Source organism: Paralichthys olivaceus, chromosome 3 (assembly GCF_024713975.1).
Source record: "Paralichthys olivaceus isolate ysfri-2021 chromosome 3, ASM2471397v2, whole genome shotgun sequence".
NCBI classification, from domain to species: Eukaryota; Metazoa; Chordata; class Actinopteri; order Pleuronectiformes; family Paralichthyidae; genus Paralichthys; species Paralichthys olivaceus.
In genome coordinates this window covers 12,597,813-12,617,435 of record NC_091095.1, presented here as the reverse complement: position 1 = coordinate 12,617,435, position 19,623 = coordinate 12,597,813, and the positions used below count along the sequence as shown (strand labels likewise).

The 19,623-nt window shown below is 43.1% G+C and overlaps 1 protein-coding gene across 1 annotated transcript in view; it reads left to right on the top strand.

The window, feature by feature from the left end:
- fbn2b (fibrillin 2b) overlaps window positions 1-19,623 on the top strand; it is a 67,335-nt gene that overhangs the window by 8,687 nt on the left and 39,025 nt on the right. The window contains exons 3-6 of the mRNA XM_069522006.1: window positions 3,646-3,728; window positions 3,871-3,972; window positions 9,731-9,826; window positions 10,152-10,247. Coding sequence (XP_069378107.1) covers window positions 3,646-3,728; window positions 3,871-3,972; window positions 9,731-9,826; window positions 10,152-10,247 — 377 coding nt within the window. The remainder of the gene's footprint in view (window positions 1-3,645; window positions 3,729-3,870; window positions 3,973-9,730; window positions 9,827-10,151; window positions 10,248-19,623) is intronic.

The window sequence follows — 19,623 nt, the reverse complement described above, 5'->3', positions numbered from 1 at the left end:
CAACTGAGTGCTGTTCTAGTTAAAATAAAAGTTCAGTTCAAGTACTATTTCCATAGAAGTACAATATCTAGTTTGGAATTTGTGTATCCATCGCCCTAATCACCATTTAGTTGAGTCATTGACTATTACTACAATTCTGTATGATTTCCTCTATTTGAGCAGCAAGCTGAGTTATTGCTAGAAGCAGCATTACGTAAGAGTTTTTCTGAGGGAGAGTCAGATACCAGGCCTGTGACCTTTGACCTATGACCACTACACACACACACACACACACACATACATGAACACAGACACCTGACCTGGAGCCTTGTCATCTGTGAACTTCTGGTCTGTGTCTTGGTGGAAACTGTCTGCAGTCATTTTCCACGCCTGCCCGCATGCAGCACTGCCCTTCCTTGCAGGTCAGTGGAGACTGCTTCTTTGACCTGCCTCAACCTTTGACCCTGCGGATTTCTGCACCGGGAAGATGACCCTCAGGCCACAGCCTCAAACAGGCTTGTTGATTTTGCAGTTTCTAATTTTACAACTCACTGCTAAAATGGAAAAGAAACCACAAAAAAATAAAGACAATCATAGATGTTTAATCCATGTGTTGTTTTGTCTGGCAGAAAACGGTGATTATATTTGATCAGTGGCCAACATGACTCATTCATATTGCTTGTTTTATCTTACATAGAGTCCAAAACTACTTTGGTCCACTCCAAAAATCTCTCTGACACTGTCCCTCCTTTGAGCCCTAACTTCAGAATCCGCTTTTCCTCCATTCTTCACATTTCCCCTGCAACATAGTGGCAGCCATTTTCCTTTTATTACTATTAATGGCAGTTAATGAGCGGTCCACGGGCCAGGAAGCAGCTTCAAAGTCCGCGAAATGGCCACAGAAGAGTTAATCTCCTTTAGATTGAGCCCTGAGAACAGTAGGACATTTCAATATTGAGGAAAACCCCCGGGGCTTAAACTCCATTTTTTCAGTCTGTTTTAGTTCAGCTCACCCTCTAAAGCCTCCTCTGTGTGATAGAAGAAGTCAGAGAGAGAGGAAGAATAACAAACCAGAGCACCTCGGGGTCTGACCCGTGTAATCCTTCATATATTGACATCCCCCAGGTCTGTAACAGTGGAAAATCTTTAACGCTTTGCAGACAAATAGATCAGGAAGAAATTAGGTTCTCTTCTCATTATGTGCTGGAATGCTGATGTCTATGGCTCTATGCATTTCTAAGGTTTTTTTTTCAAAGCTCTGTTTAGTTTTTTTGTTTCCCCCAGAAATTCAACCCCCACCGAGGGTCCGGCCTCTTCGTGCTTATGCTGCTCTCTCCTTCGTTTCCATATCTTCTGTTCTCTGCTCCCACTCCTCCTCCTACTTCTTCCTCTTCTCAACATAAACTTGTTTTGCTTTGCCTCCCACTGATCTCCTGTTCCTTTCCCACCGTCCTGTTTTCCCTTTCCCTCCTACTGGCCATTCCTCTCACTGCCTTTGTCACTGTCTTTAAAACGTCAACCCTCACGTTTCAGTTTCTGCTTTTTGTCTGTTTTATTTTTCTTCCCTCTCAGCCTGACCACTATTTCTGCCTACGTAAATATCTCCTGCTTGCCCACCTGTTCGTCTGTCTCTCTGTCCCCCCACCATGCCATCTGGTAATGTGGTTGGAGGTGTGCCCTGTTATTCATCCCATCAGAGATTCAAACTCCAGCTGTCATCTCCCTAGTGACAGCCCATGGTTACCATGGATACTTTCTGCTGAGGTCGGTCATCTGTTTCACGTAGAAGGAACTTGAAAAGTTCATGAGAGTGAACGCTTTATACACCACTTTGTTTGTTTTGACTGCATCCAACCAAAAGATGCTGTTTTCTGTTCAAGAAAAAGCAAAATGTCATGTTGACACAGCAAATAATTTCTCAATCATTTTGCTAATCAATAGACTAATTATTGACAATGTATTTCTGATATAGTTGTTTCAATGAATAGTTCCAACTTCAAGGAGTCTCTGCTGGTTGAGTATTTAGCAGCAGGTTCAAGAAATAATCTGGAATATAACTCCCTGAGGAATGTGGAACTTGAGAAGTGACTGTTGAATTCTTGAATTGCTTTTCATAACTTTGGCTTGTGGTTTGGCTAGTTTGACTAAGTAAGCAACTTTTCCATTGTTTCGATGGATATGACTGACTAACTTACTAATTATTATTAATAGAAGGAAACTTTTAGACGACAAGACAAGACTAACTCCGCCCTATCTCACAATGTTCAAGAAAATGAAAAAAAAAGTTATCAGTTATTAAAATTCATAAATATATATACAATTTGAAGATGTCCTCTGTGGCTCTGGAGACAGCTCTGCAAAGTTAAAGAAATAACTCATATAAGGTCATCAAGATATTGGAGATTGAAACAGACAAATGAACAAGCTGCTTTTTGTTAAATGTAGAACCCAGTGTTTTTGAAACTTTATACTCGACACGTTCCTCAGCTTTGTGAAAGTGCAATACTAAATTGCTGGGGTACCGCTCGTTAAATGCTTGTTAAGTTGTTTTGTACATTTACTAGTCCTTGGCCAGTGTCAGAAAACTAAACCAGTGTTACTTTAAACACTCATAAATCATGTCCTGGGGCCGAGATTGTCCAGACTATAGGAGATGTGATCCCTGTGGTAAATGACTTTACCATGAGCATCTGTATCACGCTTTCCATCAATTTACCAAGCTGTGCTCCCTCGGTTCTTCGTCATGCCGCCAGTTAACGCAAACACCAACCCACCAAGGCAGATGACTTCATATGTACTGAATATTACACACTCTGAAAGGTCACTAAAGATATCATTAGTACGACCACAGAGTTGGAATCACTTCTGCTTGTTACACAGGTTTATGATGCGTTTTGGTGTATTTCACTCACAATGACTCACACTTCCTCGTAATATGTGGATTTGGGTTTGGGATTGATGCACGTTGGTATTTTTACTCCATTTCTAACTAAATGGAGCTATAAGTGGGAGTGTAATTATTCAAGGATGATAAAAAGTGAAAGTGAGGTGTACTTTGCGCTAGATTGGAAGGCAACTTCTCTTTAGAACTGCTGCTTGTTTATGTGTGTGTGTGTGTGTGAAAGCAGAGCTTGTTCTCTAGATGTGGTTTCACCATTTCCTGAGAGTAAAACTTTATGGCTAACCTGTCAGGCCAGTCAAGCACTGTTAAGACTCATACATCTGTCAGATGGGGTCAAAGTTCAGTGCAGGCCCTCCAGCAGTCAGGATGAGAGCTGGGGTCGGGCAACGATGGGGAGGATCTCTGGATATTTGCCAGAGATCAAGACAGCCAGGCAGGGAATCAGGGAGAGAGCAGGACTTTATCTGTCCTTCACAGTTTTAATTCAGCTTTTAATGAAAACAAAATGTGCTTCCTCATTGTGTCGTATAGGCCCCTCATACTTCACCTCCCCTTGCTCCCCTCTCTGAAAATACCTCCATCCATCACAGGCTTTGTATCAAAGTTTGTTATGTTTATTCTCAAAGCAGGGGCTGTGCAGGTCCTGGGCAGCTCACAAATTCATAACTGTGTGTATTTGTTTAGGGTTTTTTTCTCACTAAAATATGTTTGGGAAGTCTGGGTGAGTATTGAGTTTGTTTGTTCTATCTTTTTGTCTCCATCAGGCCCAATGTGTGTGGCTCTCGCTTCCATTCATACTGCTGTCCCGGCTGGAAGACTCTGCCAGGAGGGAACCAGTGTATCGTTCGTAAGTTCCTCGATCCTAAAATCCTCCATACCACAAATACCACAAAGCCCAGTGGGAAAGATAACAAATAGGGATTATTCGAAATAAATGAATGAGCCAATCAAATGAATTCTCCCGTCCTGTCCTCCCCTCTCCTCTCCAGCAATTTGCAGGAACTCGTGTGGCGATGGCTTCTGCTCCAGACCCAACATGTGTACCTGCTCGAATGGCCAGCTCTCTCCCAGCTGTGGAGCAGGAGCAGGAGGTCAGTAGTGCCGCTCATCACACACATATAATAACTTTATCTTCACCGAGCATCAAACCCCATCATAGTGTTGCAATAGATAATAGCTTTTTATCTCAAACATCCATTAATTTATTCATTAATAATTCCAATATTATGCTTATTCTACTTCTGGTGAAAATAGTTGTTTCTCACTGTTTCCAGTCTTTGTGCTAAGCTAATTTTACAATCTGCTGGTTAAAGCTCTTTCTCCAGTCGTCACCATATCTGATTCCCTATTGTGCACAAGGATTGACAGAATAAACCATTGGTGTAATGCTATGTATAGAAATGAAGTAATCTTCCAGTTATCCTCCGATCCTGCTGAGTGGCTGACCGAACAATGTTGCCTGTTACACTAAGCAGCTTCAGCTCCTATAGCTCTAATGCTCTGCTGCTCTCCGAAGCTAATGGTTCCACCCTTCTCTCACGGGAGCCAGAATTGTACTGCAGCCAGTGTAATAGTAGAATATGGAGTCCCAGGCCTCAGCTGCAGCCTGCAGGTCACAGGGTTTGTCAGGATTATAGCAGAGAGTCTGGCTGCTACAGCTCAGTCTGCTGGGCTGAGCTACAGACCGCTCAGGATGTGTGCGTGTGTGTGTGAGTGTCTGTACGCACGCCGAGTGTGTGAAATCACCTTCGTCTGAGTGAGATTAGTGTGATGTCTGCAGTGTTTAAATATGAAGTTAATATGTGTATGACATGCTGAAAACATCGTCACCAAGCACCACTTAGGGAGCAGGTGTGTTTGTGTGTGTGTGTTAAGTAGCATGCAGTGTGTTCAGCTCCACCGCCTCAATAGGCCAAAGTCAGCTTGTCAGTCACGCCTGGACCCTGCCAGACACTTTACACATGCTCACATTCCAATAAGCTGGCGAACACACATTTTCACACACATGCACACTCAGATAGACACATTGTTCATAGACACTCACACTGGTATTAAACAGACAGACAGAAACATACATGCAGGCACAAACACACACACACACACACACACACACACACACAGTGAACATCAGTTGGCTACGACCCAGATCCGTAAGAGAGGACGAACTTTAGAGGAAGGGCATGGAGGGAGCAGTGGAGAAAAACAGCCTCTGACCTGTGTGGCAGGATATGCAGTTCTCCTGCAGTCAGTGCTTTGGCAACAGCTCCTCTGAGACTGGAGTAAAAAAGTGAAGCGATAGGGAGCACTTTGGAGAAGTGGGACCGAGCTGATTGTCACACTTTGTGATTTTCAGCTTTCCTCAGCTGGGGTTTATGCTGGTGTTTCAACATGGCTACAGGCAGTGGTGACGTAGGAAGGGAATCTACTGTGATGCTGTATCATCTGTCTGATCGAACAGCATCTCATTAGAAGTTTTGAATAATGTTTTTTTGGCATGGGGGGGTGGTGTTTATCCTTTGGCCTCTCTGCCAAACCGTTTTCAGACATGAATAATATATATGTATATGTCCAGACACAATTGTTTGAATACAGCCGTAGATGAGGGGTAGCGCCTGGGTAGAACATACAGGAGGCAGGACATGACAAAAAAATTCCGTTGCGGAAATCATTTTAGTTTTTAACGACCTTGCTTCACCATGGGAGTCAACACTTTGCCATCTCTACAGTCAGTTATTGGTTTTAAACATGAAGTTATAACCCAACCTTTAAGATTTATCAGTTCATTTGCTCACAGTCTTATGGTTAACTGCTTCTAAACTCCTCAGACTATTGGGGTATGTTTCAAATTGTGTTTGCTCCATTTAATAGTTTTTAACCCTAAGACCCTGTGAGACACACTCACCGTTTTTTTAGGTGTTAAACAAATTACCAAGTTGAAAATTGTTTTCACAACATTATCTGTCTCTGAGGCTTGAGGCCATGCCAGGAGAAGGCAAACACCTCATCGTAGATCTTGTCTTGCCTTTTAATAGGATAATTTAGTGCAGCTGGAAACAGATTGCAGCTCGATGCAGATCCGCTTGGAAACGGCAATTTCCTCTGCCTTAATTACATAGCCTGATTCTCGCACCCCGGTTCACCAGGTTATAGATAGCATCTTTATGTCTCACGTCTTGCCTTTGGAATGCAAGGGTTTAGATAAATCAGCAACAGATTCCTGATTTTCTACTGGAATCTTTTCTGTATGCCAGTGAACAATACAAGCATGTGTTTCTGTGGAAAGACTAGCAGATAGTTAGAAATGTACTCATTTCCAGGAAGAGAAATATTTGCAAAGCCAGTGTAGCTTTGAAAATTGCAGGAATCGTCTTAACTGGTAACCTGCAAACATATGTCACTTCCCAGACAACAAGGGTTAGCATTGTTGGTCACCCTTGTAAGAAACACACAGTTTAGAGCAGAGCAGCTGTGCAGACGATGGTACAGGGTCATCTTTATTACCCCGTCCTTCTATAACCGTAATTATGAAATCATTACCATAGACATTCTTGCCGTAATGCTGAGAAAAAACTGTTTTCAGATGGACTTTGGCCTCCATGAACTATTGACTGGAAATACTGACGAGGCCTAATTATAAGCCCAATCTTTACAGCATAACAATGCTCTGACCTTTTAGTTCTGACATATGCAGGCAAATACCTAAATCTGCGTTGACAACATCTCACGCAGCTTTCTGTTTCATTACGTCGTCCAGTTGTTGCTGAAACTGCAGCTGACGTGTCCGCGGTCCCTGTGGTGTGTGTGTAAATCAGGACAAAACACGGCTGTAAAGCTCCTCAGCTTTCCATCGGACACATGCAGACACACATACACACACACACACACACAAACCTGGACTTCCTGTGTTTCGCAGCCTCTCGTAAAAAACACCCAGATGTAAGAAGCTCACCGACAACACTACCAGAATACAGAGGTGCATTGTGGTGCCACAAAAAATACACCCGACTCCCTCCTCTCAGAATGTGGAAGACTCACACACACACACATGCTCGCACACACGCACATCCCCCCATCCTGTTACTCTGCACGTGCAACTTTCCAGGCACAGGTCATTGGGGCAGACCATCTCTCTCCACCTGCGGGGCGGAGTGGCATGAGAAGGGGGAGCGCCGGGCGCAGTCAGCCAGTGAGATCATCCTCGTCTGCCTTCAAATGTGCTTGTTTGCTCTTCCTCCTCCTTCTCCGTGTCCCATCTAGTCACTGTTACAGAGAAAACACACGTCATGAACTTAATCTCGCTTGTGTACCTCCGCATTATCTCCCATCTTTTCAGCACTTATCCCATCATCCTCTATTCCTGAGGGCACAGATATCACTGACTACACATGGACAGAGAGTCTCTTACTGCAAAGTCTCTTCCCCCGTCAACCTCTTTCCCCATACTTCCCCCCCTCCACTGACCTATTTAGAAATATGTTTTTGTGGGGTGGGGGACTTGTTGAATGGATGAGTTTACCCAGGATGCCCTTGGCTTTGGGGGAATGTGGTTTACAGCACGCTCCAAGGTTTATTCCGCAACGGGAGAGAAAACTGTAATTACTCACTGCAATCATTTTTCTTATATATTTCACATCATTGCGCCTTTTGTTGGCCTGAAAGAAGACGACAGGTCAGAGGAGTGTACGGCGTTAACCTCATGTCTTAGGGCTGAGGATGAAACCTGAGAGGAAGACCTGACTGATCTCTCATGAGACTGAAAGAGAAGAATGGGGAAAGAGCACAGTTGTACTCCAACCCATAAACATGGCGTGCCCCAGAGTCCCAAACTATTGCTTTAATTGATTACCACATGTTGCCATGAGGTTTTCTGCCAAATCTGTACATAGAGTCGGCCAAGTGTTGCACATGAGAAAGCTGAGTGGAAATTCTTTGAGACTTAAGATGCATTTAGTATATGGAGAGAAGAAAGCTTTGTTGACAAGCATAGTGAATTACAGCGCTGCATTGAATTCACTGAAACTACCCAGGGGACACATCCAAGATGCGCGCAGTTGTGCTTTTACCAAAGTCTGTGCATAAGTAGACATAAGGGTCATCACAACGAAAAACTACCGTTAAGTGTGTTTAGTTGCAGTGACTCACACACAAGTCATATTTAGTGTGTTTGGACGCAGTCAGAGTAAGTGGGTGAGTTGTAGTGGCTGAAAAAATGCCTCCTATTGGCAACTTAGAAAGTGTCATTAGAAAAAAAAAAAAACCTCAGCTATGGGGGAAGCCCAGCCATTTCCCTTCTGTTCCACATCTCCGCATGCCAGAAATGTTAAAGTGGGAAAGAGACATAAACAGACACATGGAGAGAGAGAGCGACAGATAGAGAGAGAGGAAATTAATGTTGAACTTGCGATTAAGATATAGACGTAGGAGCATGAAAGGCAGCTGGGAATAAGGAAGAGTGGAGGAAGGAAGAGAATGAAAGCACAGGGTGAAGGACAATAAAATATCGAGCCTTGAGGATAGAAAAAAAAAAAACAGGATGCAGGGATGTAATACAGGCTACTCGCATCCATCACTGTAGGTGTCTCATTATCTGTACAGTAAAAGTCTGGCAACAGAAATTGGCCAGGATGAAGAATATATTTCTCTTAAAGAAGCTGCAGTGACGTGTTTGATGCTGTCAGATTGGTTCTCTCACACTCTGGCAGCCAGAAGGTCCTGTTTCAAATTATAACAGCTAATACTACATCTCTTGTGATGTTTTTATTAGTGATGTGCAATACCACTAATACTCTTTCTGATCCGATACCAAATAAAACCAAGGGTGCCGTTGCCGATACCAATACGCTACTTTGTGCTAAAGCTTAATGTGTTCAGAAAAGGGAAATAAAGAGTAGGCTATTTCAAATTATAGCCGTGTTTAACAAGTGTTGTGGTGTTGCCACGGTGCGTCAACTTCCTACCACACACATCACTTACAGCCTTGTTGCTGTTTTTCCGAGCTGAAAAAGCTCCACACATTTTGCTCAGCCATCATCAACGTGCATGTCACTGCAAACAAGCTGAGTTGACATTACTACAACAGGCAGAGGTAGAAGTAAGAAATCCTTTTCATAGCGTAGCAACATTTCTTTGGTGTTGAAAAAATGCACATGCAAATCAGTGAAGAGTGTAAATATCCTTCTTTTGACATGAGAATCGATCCTAGAACAGACATGTTTGAAAGCGTAAGTATCGATATTTGAGTATCGATCCGATCACTACTGTTTATCCACCACACAAAATCAAGTGCGTTCTCTTTGCATCCTGGCATGTTTGGATTACCATCACCCCCCCCCCCACCCATCCCTTACCCAGTTTCCCTCTCCTCTCAGCAAATTCCTGAATGACTGACTGACTGCAGCATACAGCTGGCTCGACTTATTGCCTTTACTACCAGTCTGCTTGATTAGCTCTGGTTTTGTGGCCTGGGGGCGTTTGAGCCGTCGTCTGCTGAAACAAAGATACGCCAGCACTGTGCAAACCCCCATTTGAAGTGTAAAGAGGTTCTTTAAAGTGACCACAGTTATTTATTTTTGCTCAGATGTCTCTTAATGTGCTTTTTGACTGGGCAAGACCTTAATGAAATAAGCTAAAGTCAATCAATTAAAAACACTGTAGTCTTGTTTCTTAGAAAATATAGTTTTGTTAGGGTAAATAACAAAATCTGGGTAATGATGCAGCTTGTGCTATTTGATACAACAAGTGAAGTGAAGGTGTGATGGTCATTTTCAAAGTGCATTTGTTGTCGATCATCTTTCTTTCTCATTTTAAAACAACCTAACCAACATCATTTCCCTTTTCTGTCCCCAACAGTTCAGTCGTGTAACATCAGGTGTATGAATGGAGGCAGCTGTGCGGAGGACTCATGCTCCTGTCCGAAGGGCTACACTGGAGGCCACTGTGGACAACGTGAGTGAAAGATCCTGCAGCACTGTGCCACATTTTTATTCATTTTTCAGACATGCCATTTTTGGGGGATTAAAGCAAAGTTTAAAACTGGGGCATGATGTTAGGAGAGCTGACGTTATCGTCTAAAGGTCTGATGTCGTCAGTGAAAATCCTCACACATGTTTGTTATACAAATATACAATGCAATATGTGTTTATGTGCAAGTGATTCCAAGGTGAAGTCATTTGAAGCTTAATGAAAGACCTGTGTTTGTGAATCTGTAATAGAGAAGTGAAGAGTGTGAAGCTTCCCTGTGATTCACTCTCTTTTCCTGTCTCTCCCATAGCTGTGTGTGAGAACGGCTGCCAGAATGGTGGGCGCTGCATTGGGCCCAACAGATGCGCCTGTGTCTACGGTTTCACCGGCCCGCAGTGTGAGAGAGGTGAGAGCTCATCCTCCTTTCTATGGTGACTCTGTATGTTACGATATGATAGAAGCTTGCTGCTGCGAGAAGTTCCTGGATGGTATTTTGATGGGAAAACCAAAGAGGCTTGAAACTGTGTAAAAAATTTTTTTACAACTTTGTTCTTAGTTTTTCATTTCCATAGTGACCACATGTATTGTTGTGTGTGACTGAGTTGATGTCACTCATAGGAGAGTGAGGTCCAACAGAATATGTGATGCAAGACGATCAAACCATTGGCAAACAAACCCATGGTTTTACCATTTCTGGACAGAAAATTTGTCAAAACTGTTGTTTTTGAATTAGTACACTGACTCCTGGGTTTAAATTTGAACTGTCATACTTTCCATAGTTAACACACAAGTTGTGTTCTAATTCAGAGGCCACGTCTAACAAAGCCCCAATGGCACAGGAAGGCAGAACCGAAATGGGATGGTCTGGTCAGTGGAGAATTATTGTGATATGCTCTCAACCCTTGTTTTTTTTCAACATGAGTACTGTTAGCTTTTGGGATGAGTTGAAGCCTGATACTTACATTTAAAATTGTAAGCATCCATTACCTCTTTGAAAGTAACAGTTCACCAACAGAGTGCAATGGATCCTGGGAAAGGTTGGTCTACGAAAGATCGACCTGTTGTAGCTTGCATTGCTTTAGGGTGAAAGGAAGCATTTGTTGGAGCCTCAAAAATGGGTCAGCCTATAGACCAATTGTGCAGCTGTGATGCAATCATTCTTCAAATACAGCCTCTGAAGGGTGTGGCACCTGAATTGCTACTCAGCTAAAGGTTGTATGGGTGTGCTTCCTTTTTGATTTCACCCCTAACCATATGATCTAGGAATTGTGCATAACTTGAGCAACCTTCTGACAGCTTGTGTGACTTGTCTGGTTTGATTCTCAGCAATCACTGTAACACAGTTAGTAATAATGGCAGAAACTATGAATAGACTAAAACTGCCTTTCTCTAGCTTGAAAGTTAGGCAGGCCAGGATCTGATTGGCCAAAGGATGGACACAAAGTTGCTAGATTGGAGAGGTGGTAGTTACAGACACTAGTGTTAAGGAAAATATTGCTGCAGGAAGACTTTGATGAGAACATGGAGTCAGAAGTGCAGCTCCTATCAGTCCAGACGTTCTCTGTTAATTCATTACTCCAGCGCTCGGTGAGCAGGCTCCTCTAACGGGAATGACTTCATACAGTTCAGACAGTCAGTGGGTGTTCGCCTCCTGAGCTTTGAACAGAGGGCTGAGGTATGTGTGTGGTGGGAAGTGATTGCAGGTTGCTGGAAGTAGGTGGTACAGTCTCAAAAATGTCTGAATTGATGGCTGCTCTTAGTCTCGGTTTACCTCAGTTCACCTTTTCAGAGGAAGAGAGAGAGCTTTATACACCTTCAGATATTCTCTGTTACCAATCTCACCTTTTCTTGACCCTCACCATCCACCATCCCCTTCCCTTGCTTTCTTCCTCCCCCCTGCTGTTAACCTAAACTGAGGTAGAGGAAAGTTCTTGCCCTGAAATTGCACCCACCTCATTCATCTTCTTCCCCATTCATTTTTCCTACCTTCATTTGTAGCTATGCTACAGATACAGACCCTACTATCCTCCTCCACACTCATCCCTCATCTTCCTCTCTCCTGTCTTCCTCTGTCTTGTTCTTTTCTTCTCTATCCATGTAAATGTCGCAACCACTTAATAAAATTCTTTAACATTTTTATCATTCCTCTCACTCTCCATGACTCATTTCTCCATAGAACTCTTGGGTCTTGTTCCGCTTAAAAAAAAATACATGTGGGGGGTTAAGTTTGTCTTAAAAACATCTGGCAACAAATTCCACCCCATTCACTCTCCCCAACTTCCCCACAGGACGGAGAGAATAGACTTTCTTTGTGGACATTTCCTGATGTGGAGCTGGGTAGGGAGGCAGAGAGAGAGAGATGGAGGGGAGGAGGGAGGGGAATTGGAGGGATAGGGTGAAAATGAAAATGGACTCCCCAGCTGTGTATACAGGGGGAGAAAATACAAATACTTTCTCTCCATGTTGGAGGAGTGGGTAGAACGTTGGACCGGCTGGTAGTCAAAGGAAAAACACTCATTAATCTTTGTGTTTTTGATGCTAAATGTCCTTCAGAAAAAAGGATATGAGCTAAAATGGTCAAATAAGCTTCATCCTTCATTACAAATCTTCATAGGGACAGCAAAGATAACACACATACTGTGTAGAGGATTTGAAAAACGAAAATTCGACCTTAACATTTTGAAATTTATCAGCAACAAACTGATTTGTTGGGGGGGGCGACTCACCACTACATGTACCATCACCACGTTCACCCTGTCCTGCACTCTGGTTGATTGTTGTTGTCACAGACTCATCTATAAATTTAGCTTGCTAGAAATCTTGTCAGATTCTGTGACATGTAAATGGTAAATGGTTGTATTTATATAGCGCTTTTCTAGTCTTGAAGACCACTCAAAGCGCTTTACACTACAGTTTGCCATTCACCCATTCACACACACATTCATACATACAGTGCATCTAGAGTAGCACTTTTATTGTTGTTCTATGAGGGGCAATTCGGGGTTCAGCATCTTGCCAAGGACACTTTGGCATGCAGATGGGAAGACTGGGAATTTAACTTCCAACCTTCTGGTTGGAGGAAGACCGCTCTACCCCACAGCCACAGCCACCCCACATGTTGGTGAGACCCTGGAATTGTGAATTGAGTTCATGCACAGCGATTGGTGGCTGTGGATTGAATGTTGATTTGGATCCAATCTGACAACTTCCAAAACTAGTTGGGCTAAAAATTGGTCAGCATGAACTGGGCTTGAATAAATTAAACATTTGACCGTCAATTATCCAGAAAATAGCGTGGTAGAGTTTTTAGCGGGGCACCCCCCCTCTCCAATAGGCAACTAATTCATTTCTTTATTTTGGATTTTGTCCAAACAGGCCACAGATTCCCTTGTGTAACCTTTGGCGTTTCTTACGTCTGTTGCATATTGTGGTTATTAGAGCTTGTGTGACGGAGGTTGTGAGTCAGTAGATTTACTGTGTGATTCAGTGAGAGGACTGCTGATGAACTGCAATTATGAAGGCAGTGAAAGTCAGTTGCTACGGGGAAAACTTGGAACTGTGTGGGATGGAGTCATGGGAAACCCTTGTGTGTTTGCATGTCTCTGGTGTGTGTGCACGTGCAGCTATGTGCGAACAGCTTATGTCTGTGCATGCCTGAGGCTTGCTGACTTTAGTGAGGGTTAGAATGAAATATAGTCAGAGCTATGGTTTCCTCAGTGAATTAAAAGCATTAATACACTGTCATTATTCAACAGCTACTATGTGTTTGTCACATTTTTGTTAATGGATATGTATTCATGCATGGATAGTTATGGCTCACTTATGGATACTGGTAGAGTGGTAATGTGGCTCTGTCTAGAGTGTGCATCATGACAGGCTATGGTCGGGTTCTGACAAAAATTGTGGAACAATATTTGGTTCAGATCGGGCTCCATTATTTTGGCTGAGCTTTCTTTTTCATGCTGCATGTGCTGGTTATCTTGGGGAAACTAGAGTGCCTGTCGGGTGTGGGTCAGGCTTGGTTAGTTCTCTGGGGCTCAGTCAGGTTTGGACAGGAAATTGTGGCACAAGCTGCTCTCTAGTCTGTATTTGTTCTGTTGGTCAGTCACATTGGTCCAGGGTGAGATTGAATGGATTGAGCATTATACTGTTTTTAGAACAGACGTTCATGTTTCTGTGAAGAAGAAACCCCATGACTGAGCTGATCTGCTGACTCTTCCTCTAGTCCTGCCATGAGGTTGACCTCTTTGGTTTGAGGTGAAATGTCTCAACCACTTTCCATTTTGCTTCATCTTCAGGTCCAATTTTTTCTTTTGTCCAATACGGTTGAATAACCACATTGTTGGAAAACGAATGACGCTTGCTTTGGCCCATTAGGCCAGCTCTACTCCAGTAATAACCCAGTCCAGTGTGTCCCAGTGGAGCCATACAGCCACTGACATCAGCCTCAATCTCAGACCAGTCCAGGCTAAATAAATCAATTATCACAGAGGACCAGTTTTGCCCCCCGGCAGTCGGTGGATGTCAGGGACATTTTAAGGTTCTTGAAGAGAAGGAAGTTGAGTTATTTCTGCTCTATTCTCTGATCCTGGGTAAGATTAAACCAAACAAGGCTCAGCTGGTAGATGGCTGGGACCTGAAGGCAGGCACGGGTCACTCTTTGGAAAATATCCCCAATGACAATTTAGTTTGAGTCAGCCACTTTGGAGCCGTGCTAAATTTGATCTGCAGCAGGTCTATAAATTATATACCAATGCAGCATGATGTTGCCATACAATGGAGACTCCATATTTCTCTTTTCCATAAAGGGTACATAATGACCTCTACCAAACCACGAAGGAGCAAATGTCAAATGAGAGTCTTATTCAAAACCAGCCACAGTGTGTGATCTCGGTCTGGAAATAAGCTTCAGGCTTCATCCAAATACTATATGTTCCGAATTAAATCGTCATGTTATATATTCAGTGTAATCAGGAACGTCACATTTCACCAGCTGTTTCTTGTGTCTGTTATCATGGGAGCACTAAATTTTGATGATCCATCTCATAAATGAAAACCCGAGGACATTTTCTCAGGTCAAATTCAAAGTCTCTGGTTGGTTCAGATCAGCATTGGACTTGGCTCACGGGACGGTGATGAAGGCGGTGTTTGATCTGGCCGATTTACTCTCATTACAGTGAAGAAAGCAGCTTCACAGATGAAATAACATTTCCTGTGAGTGGTACTTGTTGATGGAGCCAGGAGCCTGCTTGCCCGGCTGTATTTTTGCCTGGCAGTTGTTTGCGTTCAATGGAGTCTGCGTTATTGTTCCACTGCTGGACACTATTGTGACAGGAAGTTTCCCAAAATAGATAAAAATAGCCATAGAAGTCAAGATAGATTTTTATAGTACAATGGGTGAAACATAGAAACAATGACAGAGGAACTGCAAGATCGACGGCCTGATGCCATAACATCTGAAGTCACAGTAAACAAAATGTCTAGACATTCAAAATTAGCATGTTTAAAATGCCTGATAGTTTTTGAAGCTAAAGACGTTTTTTTAGACATGAAATTGGATATGTACATTTGCCTTTCACATATTAAGAACGCAGCTGGAGATTTTCTGGGAAAACACCAGGAAAATGGCTGGAACATTCAGGTGAGGAGTGGCGTCTGGGTAGAGAACGCAGGGAACAGGACATGGCGTATACATTCCACTGTGGAAATCACTTGTTTTTGTTCACAGCCTTCACTTCACCAAAAGCTCTCGATTCTAGTTGGCTTTCTTAGTTGACATCTTTAGTTGGCATCTTCTACATGTATGGCCTTTTATTCACTCTGAGATATTAGTTTTTGCCCAATTTTGCATCTGTTAGAAGATCATCAACACATCTACTCGCTCGCAGTGAGTTTTACGTATCATTTTACAAGAAGGCTGGCAGGAAAGGTTCTGGAAAATGTATGTAATCTCACAGAGAGCCCCTCCCGAACATTTCATGAAAATGTCCGACATTCAGTGTATAACTGAAAGCAGCTCATGTCATGTAGTTGCTTCCACGTAGTCATGTGAGCTCTATGCAGTTACCGTCACACACACACTGGAGGTTTCAGGCTCTCAGATCTTGCTACTTTGCAGCAGGCTTATCTCTCCAATTTCCATTCTCCCACAGTTGCTGGCCCCCGTTAATGTGTCTGTGTGTTTTTGTGCCGTGTTACACATTTGCTCACATTCAACTTACTGCTTTCAGTGTGGCTGAAATGAAAGGAGCAAACTCCTTAAGGAATGATTAGGTATAAAGGAAAAGGGAGATTTCAAGCCTGTTGATAATGGTGCTGATAAGACTAACACAGACTGCTATGGTTGGCTGAGATGGAGATAAACCCACCAAACACACAGACACAGACAGACACACACACTAAGACACATGCAAACAAAGAGCCCACACATTTGATTCATTTATTTATATCCACATTAGCAGAAGGACACAAACACCAAAATGGAATCAGAAATTCCACAAGACCCGCCAGACATATGCTCAGGCTGCACCACACACACATACACACACACACACACGCACACACGCGCGCGCACACACACACACACACACACACACACAGTCTTGTGTACGCATATATTTCACTTCACTTAATTCATTTGACTTGTTGACCCCTTGTCATAGGAAAGTATGTACAAATGATAATGGCCTCATTTCCATGTAATCAACTCATATTTCAAGTTTCTTATCTACCCAGACTTCTCCTCCTGGGAGTTTTATAAATACTTCAGCAGTTATTAATGAGTCCTAAGTGGGTTTTTTCTCTTCTCAGTCCTTCCTCCTAGTGGTCAGGTCAATGCTCTGCCCCATCCCCCTGATCCCACAGCTGGACAGGGCTGATGGGAACATTTTTCCTGAAGGCTTTGCGTTCCAGACAGGATTAAACATTTTCTCACCTTAGCCTTTACAGTATTTTGTCTTTGTTTGATCCAGTTCCCATCAGAGCAAACAGTAATAGGCTTTGATGAGTAATCACGTTATTTTGCCGTATCAGATATCAGACATGGTTGGCTCGACTACGAAAACTTTATCACATGTGAAGGGTCAGACCCTGTTAACGTTTGCCTGATATGAATGGCGGGATAATCTAAGTGGACTGATCTGGGTGAGAGGTTAGATGTGCATCAGCAGCTCTCTCAAACTGTGGGCTGTGTTACACACTGGCAACAGTTCCTGGGTAGTTTTATTAGAAGTGGTGATGTTTACAAAATAAAATCTTGTAAAACGGAGGGTCCATTAAGTCAGACACAACATTTTCTCATTATCGGAGGAGGGGGACTCCATTCTGTGAGGCAAGCTGGATGTTTTTCATTGTGTGGATGAATGAAACCAGAGATGTCAGGATGAGATGGAGCGCAGAGATTGCTAACGGTGGAGTTCGGAGTAAGGAACAGAGAATGTTCTTGATCTACTGAGCTATTTGAACACTAATTAGACAAAATTGTTTCCCAATGTTGTCAGTCGGACTGAATCAGGATGCTGGATTTGGTCCTGTCCCAATGTGCCTGCGCCCATGATTGCTCGTGTCCACTGAATTTACATGCATAATATACAGATGTGCATACCTTTGTGCTTTGTGTTGTGTTAGTGTTGAGTGAAACTCATGAAGTTGTTTTTTTCCACAACCAGATTTGTGCACAACACAAACAACAAAAGTCTGAACACATGGAGTACACACATTGATTGGGATGCAGTGAGACAAGCAGCTTTTCTTCACTGTTTGTTATTTTCTGCTTTCAAAGGAACCGGCTCCAGTCTTTTGTTTGGCTCATGGCTGCAGCTCGGACAGATGGTGTGTTTGTCTTCAGATGTGTGTATCTGCACAGATCAATATTTGCATTCTTATACGAATGTGTCATATGTGTGTGAGCAGCAGAGAGAGTAGGGCAGTGTGTGAGAAACCATGTGTACATATACTGCATGCATGGCTGAACTTGGCAGTTGTTTGGCTTTTCAATGTTATCGGATGACCCAAGTGTGAGTGAGTGGGGTGGTGATGGCCCTTCTAACTTTTTCTTCTGGGTACTCCAGCTTCCTCCCACAGTCCAAAGACATGCTGATTGGGGTTAGGCTACTTGGAGACTAAATTAGTAGGTGTGAATGTATGAGTGAATGGTTGTTTGTGCCTGTGTGTCAGCCTTGTGTACTCTGTCTAGGGTGTAACCCCGGCCTCTCGCCTCAATGTCAGCTTGGATTTGCTCCATCTCCCCCATGACCCTCAAAAGGATAAGCTGTATTGATACCTGTTTGAGGGATCTGTGTACTGGTGTGTATGACAGTACGTTTTTTTGTATCAGAGCTCAGATTAAACACATTTGATGTGTTGGCCTCTACTACATGGTGAGTTTAAAAAGTGTATGATGGACATACAAGGAGAGAATAGAAGACAGACAGGAAGACCCAAAGTGAGCAAAGAGAAATGAAGACAGATGGATGAGCGGGTGGAACTGCTGTGAGCTCCAACCTGCACTCTGCATGCTCAGTTTGACCTCCTTTACTTTTCCTCTCTCTCTCTCTCTGTATCTTTCTGCATCTCCCACTCTTTTCCCCATCCTCTATGATCTCCTTTCATGTAACACGAGGAACCAATAAGGGCAATAAGTCTGGAGAAGGACTCCCACCAGACACCACCGTTGTTTTCTATCTTTCCATCCCACTCTGTCCTTCAGAGCTGAACAGGTTGCTTTACTTTCTCTACAGCTCACTGTCACTGCCTTGGTCAGTCAACCATGCACTTCATCTTTCATCTCCGCTGACACAACAATCCACTTTTTTTTAATGAAGGTTTCATTAAGTTTGGCGCCACTGCAGAGAACTTAATAAGGGTTTCTCCCACAGCCATCATTAGGCTCTATGTGATTGAACGGACGAACATCGTATTGCTGAAATGATTTCAGCATGAGGTCATTGTGTCTGATTTGTGAAGTGCATTTAACGAGATTATGCCACAGTTTCACTGGCAAACGGGGGGGCAGCGAGGAGGCCAGGTGATTGTTGAGGCCAGGAACATTCTGTTCTTATTTGGCTCTAGCATAAAACTGTTTGCTTGCAACATCTGTTTGAATGAGTGAAAGTATTTACGTTCGCTCATCCTTTCTCTGGAGGTGCAACGGGATCTCTCTGATTTTTGTAAGAAATTTGTGTATCTCATAAAATGATAATAATCAGTAGGACTTGTGCTGTGCTCGTTCTGAATATGCATGTTTGGGATGGGCAGTTTGCTTGGCCTGTGGTTGCATCTTTCTTTCCCAAACTACCTGCAGTAATTAAGCCGCCTCAGTCCAGAGAACCCTAAAGCTGCTGCACAAAGAGCTGTTCACCTGTTTCTCCAAAGATCAGTAATGCTTGACTCAGAGTGCAGAGCCACTAACTAGATAATCAGTTGTTCTTGCTTTTGTTGTGAACGCACTGTTCTCATGATCATGAACGCCACGTCAGTGAGTCCCAGCCACCGTTGCCTCATAGCGCTGGTTACCTGTTTATTCCAATTTGATTAAAATTGCATTTCCAAATCGACCAAATTCATTGGGCCCTTAACGGTACACACGTAAATTGTGGAGATGGATGGTTCTCGAGATATACAGACGGACAGTCAGAGATTTCTGAAATTAGAAACGAGAAATATTGTGTTAAGAAGTTTTGTTGTTGACCTGTGTGTTTTTGCAAAGTTACACAAAATGTAGTTGCCCCAAAATGAATAACAGATGCACTCATGTCTAGAGTGAATGATTGTCATGAGGTGAC